The sequence below is a fragment of the Chironomus tepperi genome, unplaced genomic scaffold (genome assembly GCF_022539635.2).
Source record: "Chironomus tepperi strain 1889 unplaced genomic scaffold, CSIRO-AGI_Ctep_v1 contig_16, whole genome shotgun sequence".
NCBI lineage: Eukaryota > Metazoa > Arthropoda > Insecta > Diptera > Chironomidae > Chironomus > Chironomus tepperi.
The window spans coordinates 807646-820194 of NW_027226138.1; the positions used below are offsets into that span (position 1 = coordinate 807646).

The 12549-nt window shown below is 32.0% G+C and overlaps 3 protein-coding genes across 3 annotated transcripts; all 3 read right to left on the reverse strand.

The window, feature by feature from the left end:
* Positions 1-1951: 1951 nt before the first annotated feature.
* On the reverse strand, positions 1952-3301 carry LOC139091799 (pickpocket protein 28-like). Its single transcript, XM_070642011.1, has one exon. It carries the CDS (start codon positions 3299-3301, stop codon positions 1952-1954), a length of 1350 nt encoding a protein of 449 aa, XP_070498112.1.
* Positions 3302-4725: 1424 nt separating this feature from the next.
* On the reverse strand, positions 4726-6081 carry LOC139091809 (pickpocket protein 28-like). Its single transcript, XM_070642022.1, has one exon. It carries the CDS (start codon positions 6079-6081, stop codon positions 4726-4728), a length of 1356 nt encoding a protein of 451 aa, XP_070498123.1.
* A 1039-nt stretch (positions 6082-7120) lies between these two features.
* Positions 7121-12332, reverse strand: LOC139091819 (pickpocket protein 28-like). Its single transcript, XM_070642032.1, has 5 exons — positions 12286-12332; positions 7681-8727; positions 7537-7622; positions 7322-7475; positions 7121-7256 (listed from the first exon to the last, which is right to left on the reverse strand). Exons 1-5 carry the CDS (start codon positions 12330-12332, stop codon positions 7121-7123), a joined length of 1470 nt encoding a protein of 489 aa, XP_070498133.1.
* Positions 12333-12549: the final 217 nt, after the last annotated feature.

A 12549-nucleotide genomic window follows, 5' to 3' on the forward strand; every position in this document is an offset into this window, starting at 1 on the left:
ATCTTTCCATTTTCAGCTTTTACAGGAACTGAATCGGCTTCATGGTCCTTGCTGTATCCTTTGTCTAGTGACCACTGGAATGTGTTGCCGTTACTATCTATTTTTTCATTGGATAGCTTATTCTTTTGGTACATAGACTTAGTGATATTTGGTCTTTTATAGCAATCAAAATTTTCGTTGATAACTTTTTCATTGAAAATCGTATTATATCCCATTAGATTAAACGTATAGCAAAAGCCTCGATCTGTTAGCACTCGATTGAAAACTTTGATGCAATCAATGCTTACGTCCTTATAATTACAATTTAATAAAGTCTCAGGAGTCAACATGAAGCTCTCATTGAGTAGCTTTACGATATCGTTTTCTGTTCTATACTTTGTATGTGGACTAAGACTAGGTCCAGCTCCTGGGAAACATGCATGAATATTTGATGCAAGATAGTTTTGCTCTTGACTTGTCAAATTTAATTGAACTCCTGGATTCAATCGGATATGTCTCGAAGCATTATAGTAACTTGCCAGCTTATTTGTTGCAAACAGTGAAGTACAGACTGTTATAGCTGGAAATGGGACTTTGCTGAGGAACTTTTGCGTAACTCGTACATTTATGTCTGGCTTTTCATTCAATTTCATGTAAAGTTTGTAGTTATTGTAGCAAAATCCAGCTAGTGACAGTAAAATTGCAACAGTCCAAAAAAGTTTTGTAAACTTACTTCCATATCCAGTAAAAATATGTCGAACACCATGAATTGATAAATTTTCTAACCACTTTGTGTAAATTTCACTTGTGATCCGCATACTAATTCAGGCACAGAGTACAAAATAATACGATAATCTTACACACAACTAGTTTTTATATAGGCTAAATCCATATTGACAAATTACCGCAATTTATCTTATAACTGACTTGCAGGATATTTATATAATTTAGAAGAATGTGACACTCATGTATAGACACTACTCAAATATTACATACACAGCATAAATTTGCTACTTGGAAATGTGTCTATGCCTATAAAAGCTAATAAATCATTGCGTATGTGACTAAACAAATAGTTACACTTTCTACTCAAATATCTTATTATTAATATTATTTTGATTAACAATAAATTAAGGCTTGTGTAAGCACGTGTCCTGCCAATAAAATTACATTACTTTTGTCGGTCTTCTAAGTTGTTTTGTAATAGCTGAAGAAAAGGTCAAAAGTGTGCTTATTATTTGTAGAATAAAATATAATTTTCAAGGTTTATAATGAGTAAATGTCTGTATTGGTCTAACAAATTTGACGTGATTATGTTTCACGAAAGACTGATTTCTAGAAAGAGAGAGTTTAGTGACGTCAATTGAACATTTAATCTCTAAACAGATCTCAATACTTACGAATTCTTAATCTTTCTTTTAAATCCTTTGATTTTGTTGCCACAAATTTCGAACACAAAATAGCCAACCTCAATCAAGGACAGAATCGAACATCCGAGAAAAAAGCCAAGTAGTCCTCCCACATCAGCCACGACTGTTTTGGAAAAATGTCAATTTAATCATTTCTATAAATATTAATCAATAACTGGATCTTTGAGAATATATCCAAAAAGTACAAGATGGTTATTATCTCATGTTATGATCCTAGAGTAGTATCAGATCGGAATCCAATCTGGCATGAAATCTGCCACCACTTCAGGATCATGCTGGTTTTTAGATCTATTATCCGATTTGTGCTTTTCAGGGACCCCAAAAATCCCATAAATATTTATACCGACCAGCGGGATAATTTTTCGGTACTCCAAAAATCATTGATGTTTAAAACTTACAATTTTGCAGCTTATATGAAGCATATTCCTCATAGACAACAATCTCAAAATCATCAAAAACAAATTGAACTCGAGACATTGGATCACTAGGAAAAAAATACACAAAATTAGCTTTTTATAATTTTTAGTTCCCAACAGTAATCCTTACGCTTTTGATATATTGAAGACATCATAAATAAACATGACATTCTCGCCAGTCGATATTTTATCAAATTTGACTTCATATTTGATATTGTTGCAAGTTTTTAAACATCTACAAGTAGCTTCAAATCTGTCATTTGTCTTGCTGTAATCTGGCCACTTTTTCCTGGCTTTCAAATAGCATCCGGCTTCATCAACTGAACACACTGGAGTATTTGATGTTCGTGGCATGGAAAATTTGACACAACCACATTCACTTAAGGTATAGTTGATCATGCATTCATACTCGCATAGAGCCTTAGTATATGTTTTAAAAAATTGCAACTGCTTTTCATGCTCAAAATAACATCCACGAATTTTCGGTGGAAATTTTCTCATGCCTTCATCAATTTTATATAACTTTGCAGCCAGCACGATGTCTCGTTTCCGTTTGAACTCGACATAATGTTCCTGATGCATTGGAAGCATGATTTCGTTCGGCAGATGAATATAAAAGCTGAAAATGTTTCCAATTTGCAGGCAAATATTTGAAGTATCAGACTCATTCAGGTGTACATTGAATGAGAAAAATATTCCTTTTTCAGCCTTAACAGGAACTGAGTCTGCATCATGATCCTTTGCAAAACTATGGTCCAATGACCATTGAAATACTTCATTACTGTCATCAAGCTTTTCATTGATCAATGGATTGAATGCAAACATAGATTTTCGTACATTGGATCTTTTGTAGCTGTAGAAATCCTCACTAATTATTTTTTCGTTGAATATTGTGTTGAATCCTTGTAAATTAAAAGAATAGCAAAAGCCTCTATCAGTAAGTACACGATTGAAAATGTATGAACAATCAATGACTATACTTTGGTATGCACAATTTAATAGAACTTCATGTAAAGTCAAAGAGCTTTCATTCAAAAGATGCACAATGTTAGTTTTCGTACGATTCTTGACATTGTTCCTAAAACTTTCAGCCGTCTCTGGATTGCACGCATGGATATTCGATGCTAAGTAATTTTGATCTTGTATCGATAAGTTCAAATCAACATTTGGATTTGCTCTCACAGACTTTGTGGCATAAAAATACCGACCTAGTTGATTCTTTGCAAACAATGAGGTACAAACAGTTACTGCTGGAAATGGAATTTCATTTGTGAATATTTGACTAGTTCGAATGCTTATATCCGGAATTTCATTGAGCTTTTGATACAGTAAGTAATTATTGAAGAGTAATCCACCAATTGATGTTAGAACTACGAGACTCCAAAACACTCTCGTGTACTTACTGACATGCCCTACGAAAATGTATTGAATCCCATGAATCGAAATATTTTCAATCAGCTTTGTTGGTGCATTCATTGTTCAAAGTATGACTGGATCTAAAAAATCTATTCCAAATATTTATATTCAAATATTTTGTGTTCCTTATTGGCTTTATTTTTATTGTTAATTATCATAAATATGTATAAGCTGATTTGATTTAAAGCAATTAATTAAAAATTTATATCGGAACTCCACATGCATAATTTACGATTGACTTTAATGAGTTGACAGAATAATTAGGAAATGTTATTTCTATAAATTTTGTTACACTTGCCGTAGCTTCAAGGTTCAAAGATATCCCTGAAAAAACTAGAAAATAATCTGCTCAATTTGATTTTTGTGCTTATTACTTGATCTATTGTCGTGAACATTGCTTGATTCATATCGACAACACTATATTTATAATGATTGAGGAATCAGTTTGGTGGAAAATGAACCTACGTACGCACAAAAGAGTGTTACTGATATCTGTTTTATTGCAGTTTTGTCTACATATGACTTGATACCCCAGATACCACTTTTTCCAGACTCCAAACTTGGATTGTCCTTGAGCATGATGAAAAAGGGTCAGCCAAAAAGATTTTGATTGACATCTCGAGGCTGACTTGAATAAGTAATAAATTCACCTTAGATAATGATGTGAATATCCCGTTAAATTTTTGTTAGAAACTCCATGTAATGGTTTTACTATTTTTATGTTGTTAGTTTTTTCAAATGATAAGTTCCTGTTGAAAGACATTTTAAAAACATTTTTTGTTAAATTTTCTTCCGAATTTCAACTTACATCGCACTTTTCTCAATTTTGTTCCTGTCTGGATATTTGCAGTAACTTTTTATTTTACTTCTACATATTTCAAATATAAAGTAGACAATTTCAATTAATGAAAGTACTGAACAGCCTAGAAAGAATCCCAAAAGTCCTCCCATATCAGCAACAACTGAAATGAATTTTAAGAAAAATTGTTCACAATTGGCCATTCTACAGAGGATGGACAACTCAGGTGACAAGGTCTCTAGCAGGTAAAGAGCGTGCTCTCAAGAGCAGAGTAAGATAAGAATTGTTCTTATGAGCCTGTTAATCAAGTTGATTTAATGTGTGTAGTTTCTCATGTTCTTTGCCTGTTAACTGGTTTGAAGATTTCGATCAAAAATGCAAGCCTGCAGTCTTGGACGAACTTTAAGATACATTCGAACACTGCAGACCTGTTTATCTAAAACACAAGAAATGTAGTTCTGCGGTTCTTTGTTGAGTCCTTTATTTGTGTCTTTTGTCACCTTAGTTATCCTTCCCCCATTACATTATATTTAAACTTACAATTTTGAAGCTTGTATGAAGCATATTCTTCATACTCTGTAATTTGAAAATCATCAAACATAAACGTTAGTCGTGATACAGCATCACTGAAAATATTAAGACAATAGTCACGACAGCAATAAAAGCTTCTTACTAATTTCAGTTCTTACGCTTTCGATAAGTTGTAAATGTTGTAGACAAACATAACATTTTCACTCGACGATATTTTGTCATACTTTACTTCGTACTTAATTTCACTGCATGACTTCAAACATCCACAGGTAGCTTCAAACATATCATTTGTTTTCTGATAATCAGGCCATTTCATCATGCTATTAAAATAGCATTCAGCATTATCAACAGAACAAATTGGAGTGTCTGATGTACGCGGCATTGAGAACTTAACACACCCACATTCCTTTAATGTATAATTTGTCATGCATTCATATTCACAAAGTCCTTTTGTGTATGTCTTAAAAAATTTCAACTTCTTTTCGCCTTCAAAATAACATCCACGAATTTTTGGCGGGAATTTTCTTAGTCCTTCGTCCACTTTGTATGACTTTGCTGCTAAAGTAATTTCTCGTTTCCTTTTGAATTCGACATAATGCTCTTGATGCATTGGCAGCATTATCTCATTGGGTAAATGAATATAAAAGCTGAAGATGTTTCCGATTTGCATGCATACATTTTTAGTATCAGATTCATTCAGGTACGGATTAAATGCAAAAAATTTCCCTTTCTCTGCCTTTATAGGAACTGAATCATCTTGATGATCTTTTCCATATCCACGATCCAATGACCATTTCAATACTTCGTTACTGTCGTCAAGTTTCTCATTAATTAATGGATTATTCACAGACACTGATTTTCGGATATTAGATCTTTTATAGCTGTGGAAATCCGAACTTATTATGTTCTCATTGAAGATTGTTTTGAATGATTGCAGGTTGAAAGAATAACAAAAGCCTCTATCAGTCAATACCCGATTAAAGACATACGAACAATCTGTCACAAAAGCTTTAAATCCACAATTAATTAAAGCTTCACTCAATGTCAATGAGCTCTCATTTAAAAGCTTCAGGATATTTTTATCTGTACGATTTTCGACATGATATTTCAGGTTGATTGACAAATCTGGACTGCATGCGTGAATATTTGATGCTAAATAGTTTTGTTCCTCAATTGACAAATTTAATGTGACTTCAGGCTTTCCTTTTTTTAGTAATAATGTTGAAGTATTGTAGATATGGCCCAAATGATGTTTTGCAAATAATGGTGTACATACCGTAATAGCTGGGAATGGAATTTTATTGGAAAATACCTGTCTTGTCCGTACATTAATATCAGGCACTTCATTAAACTTTTGATACAGTACGTAATTATTGAAAAGTAATCCACCAATTGATGTTAAAACTACGAGACTCCAAAACACTCTCGTGTACCTGCTGACATGTTCTAGGAAGATGTAACCAATCCCATGAATTGAAATATTCTCAATCAGCTTCCTAGGTGCTTTCATTTTACAGTGTATTGCTTCGTCAAGTGCTATTTTTAAAATGGCTTTTTACAGACTGATTTATTACTTTTTATGAGTTTACGAAAAATATACATCAAATGTCAACAATACCAACAATTTATGGATATATCTACTTTTTATTATTATCTAATTATTTGGATAGCCTTTATTAGTGTTTAAATGTTATTACAGACCTATTAAAAATTAATATATTACCAAATAATCAAACAAATCTGATACAAATAACCCTTTACCTTATACGACCTAATACCTTTAGTCTGCATGCCTTCTTGATTCATATTGAGGGATCGTTTGTCTGGTTTGCTGTCATTTTGCTTTTTCCCGACTATTTGACCCAGAGTATAACAATGCATCATACCTAGTCACAATTTGTGTGTCGCAAATACACAAACCGCGTTGGTGTGACTAGAACAGCGAAAAATAACCTGAATTCGATAACACTCTTCCTGGGACCGAACCCGGAACCTTTGAGACCTTTGAGTCGATTGCTCGACTTCCTAACCAACTAGACCATTACCGCTCCACGCTGGATCCATTATTAGGATGATTCTTCTTCAAAAATAATTCAAAATACAGAAACATTATTAATTATGCATATTTAGTAAATTATTTAATTATGTTTATTTTAACGCTTTTAAGTAATAAAGTCACAGCTGAACTCATCAATACATTTTAACTTTTTAATTATTGATCAACAATCCTAACAGATTTAATTTATCCTTTTCTATCAATTCAAGTCAGAACACATTATTAATTATGCATATTTAGTAAATTATTTAATTATGTTTATTTTAACGCTTTTAAGTAATAAAGTCACAGCTGAACTCATCAATACATTTTAACATTTAATAATTGTCCACATCAGTATCAATTTATGTAAATTATGTTTCAATAAATTTAAGTCACAATCACCAACATGCTCATGCAGAGTAAGATCAAAGCTCTGGATTTATATGCGATAAATGGCTACATTAACTTAGTGTAGGATGCTCTTAATTAAATATTCAAATTTATATATGATTTAATAAATGGTTTTTATTGACTGAATCTTTGCCTTCCTCTTATGAAATCTTGTAGGATTAAACATTTTTTGATGTGTAGCTCCTTTGGATGTTTCAATCATAACTAAATCATTGATTTCCCTTGATATTGTTTGTCTAAAAACAGAGGATAAATCAAAAGGACTTGATGTATAGCAAAAAGTTAAGGACCGTAAACTTACATTGCATTCTTCTTACTTCCGTTTTTCCTTTGCTTGATAAAACGATACTTGAACTTGCCCAAACAAGTCTCAATAATAAAATAAACAATTTCAATAATTGATAGAATCGAGCATCCAAGAAAGAATCCCAAAAGTCCACCTACATCTGCAACAACTTTAAGGATGAATTTAAATTTAATAAAAATTTTAATTTAATTCAATATAAATTAACTCACAATTGTGTAAGCTATATGCTGCATATTCCTCATATTCTAAAATTTCAAAATCATCAAACATGAAATTGATGCGCGACACAGCATCACTAAAATATTATACATCATCAAATAAAATTTGTTGTTTACCAAAAAGTATCAAATTACCCCTTTGAAAAATTATACATAGAAAATATCAGCAGCACATTGTCACTTGTTGATGTCTTTTCAAATTTCACATCATATTTTAGATCATTACATGTCTTTAAACATCCACAAGTAGCTTCAAATCGATCATTAAATCTTTCATAATCAGGCCATTTGCTCATCATATCATTTGCGCATTCTGCATTATCAATTGTACAGACTGGTGTACTGGAACTACGTGGCATAGAAAATCTTACACATCCACAGACATTTAACGTGTAATTTGTCATGCATTCAAATTCACAGTGGGATTTTGTGTAGGTTTTAAAAAACTTCAACTGCTTTTCACCCTCAAAATAGCATCCACGGTATCTAGGCTCAAATTTCCTGATTCCTTCATTAGCTGTGTACGATTTTGCTGTCAACAGGACATCAGCTTTCTTCCTGAATTCCACAAAATATTCCTGATGTGTAGGCAACATCATTTCATTAGGTAAATGGATATAGAAGCTGAAAACTCTTCCTGTAGCCATACATATGTTCGGTATATCCGATTCCCTCATCACTAAATTAACTGAAAATGATTTTAATTTTTCAGCTTTTACAGGAACTGAATCTGCATCGTGGTACTTATCGTAACCTTTATCAAGTGACCATTTATGAAAATCAGCTTTATCGTCAACCTTTTCACTGCTTAATGGATGAAATATATCCATTGATTTAACAATTGTTCTTCTTTTATAGCTGTGAAAATCCTCACTTATGGTTTTATCATTAAAAATTGTATTAAATCCCATTAAATTAAATGTATAACAGAATCCACGATCTGTAAGCACTCGATTAATAAATACTGAACAGTCACTCAATACCTCTTTATATGCACAATTCATCAATGTTTCATTAATTGTCAGGAAACTGTCATTAAGCAGTTTAACAATATTATTGGATGTTCTTTCTTTTGTATGACGTTTTGCAAGAAATGCCAATGTTGGCATACAGGTGTGTATATTCGATGCCAAATAATTTTGTTCCTGAATTGATAAATTCAACGGTTCATTAGGCTTGAATCTTATATGTGTGGAATGATTGTATAAAGAAACCAGATTGTCCTTAGCAAATAATGGAGTACAGAATGTTATAGCCGGAAATGGAATCTTGCTTATAAACTTATGCTTTGTTCTCACATTTATGTCAGGTCTTTCATTCAATTTCATATACAGCATGTAATTGTTGAAACAAAATCCAGCAATTGAAAGCAAAACCGCAATCGACCAGAAAATTCTTGTGAATTTACTTCCATCACCAGAAAATATGTGTCGAGCTCCATGAAATGTTAAGGTTTCTATCCAGTTGCTGGGTGAAATCTTCATGATGGAAGCAAAATCTGGAACTGAAGTCGAACAAATTTGGTCTGTGACTGTCACTTAAGGATGATTTGAACAAATAATCATCATTATAATTTGGATTAAGGATTAAAATGACGTAATGAAGTCACAGTATTGACAAATTTAGTAAATCATGATAAATTCATCCAAGGGATGGATAGTGCTTATCAAGCGATATAATCAGGCTAATGAAAGTTCTAAATATCTAAGAATTACCATCTAAATTGACAGAATGTTACTTTTAATTTGTTGCAAATGAGCAGCATAAATGAATTATTTAACCGTTTATCTAATTATTTAATAATTCATAGGAACTGTGTAATATGGTAATGTGATTTTTTAGCGGCTGTATAATTAATGCATTAAAAACATAGAAACAAGCTTTCCTGAAAAAGGAATCAACTGTAAAAAGCATAAATCAAACATTAATAAAAGTGGATTTTTTTAGAAACGAAAATATTGTTTTTGTGAATTCAGCATAAGCAAACATCCTACCCGTTCTGAGTATCTCAACAAAAATGTTGAGTTTTTTACGAAAAAAAAGTCATCAAGAATTTTTTAGCCTTTTTCAAGTTTCTATTCAACAACCTAAAACCATTTCTTGATGAAATAAAAAGAAGATAAAAAGGAAAACTTTCAAAGATTCCATTTAGGAGACAAAAAGTCTTAAAATCATTTGAATTGTCAACTTAAAGTTGTCCATACTTTCATATAAAATCCTATCAATCATGCCTGAATAAGTTTATTTTTTATTCACACCAGAAATGGTTTTGGGTTTAAAACTTTATTATTGTATTTATCCATCGGTAATTTTAAATGAATCTATTGATTTCTTTTGTTTGCTCTTGGTTTGAATGAGAATGCATGCAATTCCCTAATGCTTGAAAATTCAGTCAATGTCATCATTATTGAAGAATTTAGAATATTTAAGACTGTTGATGCAAATTTAATCAGAAGCAAAGGAGTAGCTAGCTATTTATTTGAGGGATTGATTTAGAAAATAAGAAACTGGCAGAAATTATCTAAAGACAGATCCAGCTTTCGACGAAGTCTAAATGCCTCACTGGGTCTTTGTGCACCTTCGCCAAGGAAATAAGTAAGAAAAGTTGATCTAGAAAATTAAACGGAGGATCTTGGCAGTGTAGCGGACATATTTTGCAATAAGGGATCTATGAGTGTCAACAATAATCTCGAGGTCATCAAAATCGATAGTGCTTTATGACACGGAGTCATGACTGTCCCATACGAACCATGCAGTATGTTTCTTTGAAAATAAGATACTAAGAATCGTATTTAGACTTAAGTAGGAAGAGAACCTTTTCAAATGTTTGAGCAATTCAAAGATCTATCAGCTACAGAAGGAGGCCGACATTGTAAAACAATTTGAAGTGAACAAGCTTCGATAGGCTGGACATGTTATAAGAAGAATCTGTAGAAGCTCCTTTAGTTAAGGTCATTAAATCTGATTTTGTAGATGACAAAATATCACAAAGACGTCTCGACTTATGAAAAGAAGCTGTTGATAGAGACAGTATTGCATTTAATAATGGATATTGAAAAGTAATTGCCAGTGATAGAGCTAGTTGGAACTAACCATTCAAGCTACATGCATTCGCTATACTGAGTCAAAAGCGTGGTTAGAAATTCTTCAGAGCTGTTCTATTTTTGCAACATCTCTCCATTTCAAGGAAGGAACTTAAGTCTTTAAGAATATTCCGAGCAACACAAAAGGCAGCCATATGAAGTCCATGTAAACTCTAAGTATGTATATTCCATAAGGATTACAAATAAAGTAAACAAAATGAAGCGAAAATATGTTTATTTTGTAAGAAAAATTCTACCTTAAACTGCTCAAAATTCTCCTACCATCCATTGAAAAGCAAACAAATGAACAGATTTTATTTGTATAGAATGAAAAAAAAATCCTTTAAAACTTGAAAATTATCTTTTTTCGTAGAAATACAAAAAAGATACTTCTTGAAATCTACAATACCCCATCATCGTCATTATCATTTTTGTTATTCAGGTTTTTTTGCCTTGTTGACAATTCTATCAATTTAATTTTCCCACTCGTTCATATGAATGAAGGAAAAAAGGATGAAAATGTTCATCTTATTTTTCCTCCTTATCATGAAAATTTTCAATTCTTTTAACTTCAAGAGAGCAAAAGGAAAAGAAAGGAAAAATCTTTAAAGAAGAGAATCTTTTGACTTGTAGAAGTTAAAGAAGGAATTTCGCATTCATCCTGCATCTGACTATGTATTGAAGATAAACTTTTTCAAAGTCCGATTGAAGAGCTTTCGCTTTTGAATCTGAATGTAAAAACAATTGATTCAATTGAAGAGAAATCATCATTATCATCATTATGATACTGGGTTAAGTCTTCCATATCAGTACACACACTCACAGATACCTGAATAATCAAAATGCCATTACGATGGATAAAACCCTTTTCAAAATAAATAATTTATGAATTTATTTTACATTCTCCTCATCTATGAAATCTGAATGATTGTATCATATATTATACATGTATGTTAGGGAGATATTCCTGTGCACATGAGTGAATGCATATTAAAGGAGGGAATGTATTAATAGGAAAATACTTTCTTGAAAACATTTTCTTACAGTTTGTGGGACATTTAAGATTCTGTGATTGAATATTGATCTGAATTTTCTTTAAGTTCCTTATAAATGAACAACAAAGCTTCTGGAATTATTGAGGATGGAATGATTTAATAGAATTTATCTTGAATAGCCTAGGAGGATCAATATCTGATTTGTGTCAATATATTTTAATCTTGAAGTATTTAGTAGAATAACCGGAATACAGAGAATGCTCTAGAGCAGTTCAATTCAATAACTAGGATGCTTCTGCGTTGCCATGTTGACTGCTAGACATGAGTGTGACTAATCAACTACCTGGCTTGGCAAAAAACGAAATTGATTTCATAAAAATCAAGTAACTTATCGACAGGAATTAGTTTGACGACGTGGTATTGCTCGAGTGAATACGTTGTGCGGCTCGGGCGAAGTATCGCGCTATTCAGGATCAGCAGTCTTTGTAACAAATGGACATCACTCTTTAATCCATCATTCTATCTTTAATGTACAAAGCTTTACATTCTAGTCCTACACCAAAAACACAGCAAATGAGATTTAATTGCTTGTATTTCTTAAATATTCATAAACCAGTAGTTCTGTAAACCGAGGAATAACATTCAGTACATCCCAAACTTACCCGTGAACACAAACACCGTATTTAAAAACAATTTTCTTCGTACACATAATTTATGGGTTTCTAACCCACTAAAATTGACCTAAATTTTCTAATATTATAAAATGCGCTTGATTTACGCTCACAATATTTCATCGTATCCCAACTCTCATTTCCCATAAAAAGTGCTAACAAAATTAAATTTCTATAAATTTTATTGCTCGAAAAATTATTTCTCTCGTTTGGCATCTAAAATGACTCTACATACATACATACTAAGAATACTGC

Coding starts and splice junctions, on each gene's coding strand:
- LOC139091819 (XM_070642032.1), bottom strand. CDS start 12,332: ATGTGTACGAAGAAAATTGTTTTTAAATACGGTGTTTGTGTTCACGG. Junction 7,623..7,680: donor ATGTATAATTTTTCAAAGGG/GTAATTTGATAC, acceptor ATAATATTTTAG/TGATGCTGTGTCGCGCATCA. Junction 7,476..7,536: donor AGCATATAGCTTACACAATT/GTGAGTTAATTT, acceptor TCATCCTTAAAG/TTGTTGCAGATGTAGGTGGA.
- LOC139091809 (XM_070642022.1), bottom strand. CDS start 6,081: ATGAAAGCACCTAGGAAGCTGATTGAGAATATTTCAATTCATGGGATT.
- LOC139091799 (XM_070642011.1), bottom strand. CDS start 3,301: ATGAATGCACCAACAAAGCTGATTGAAAATATTTCGATTCATGGGATT.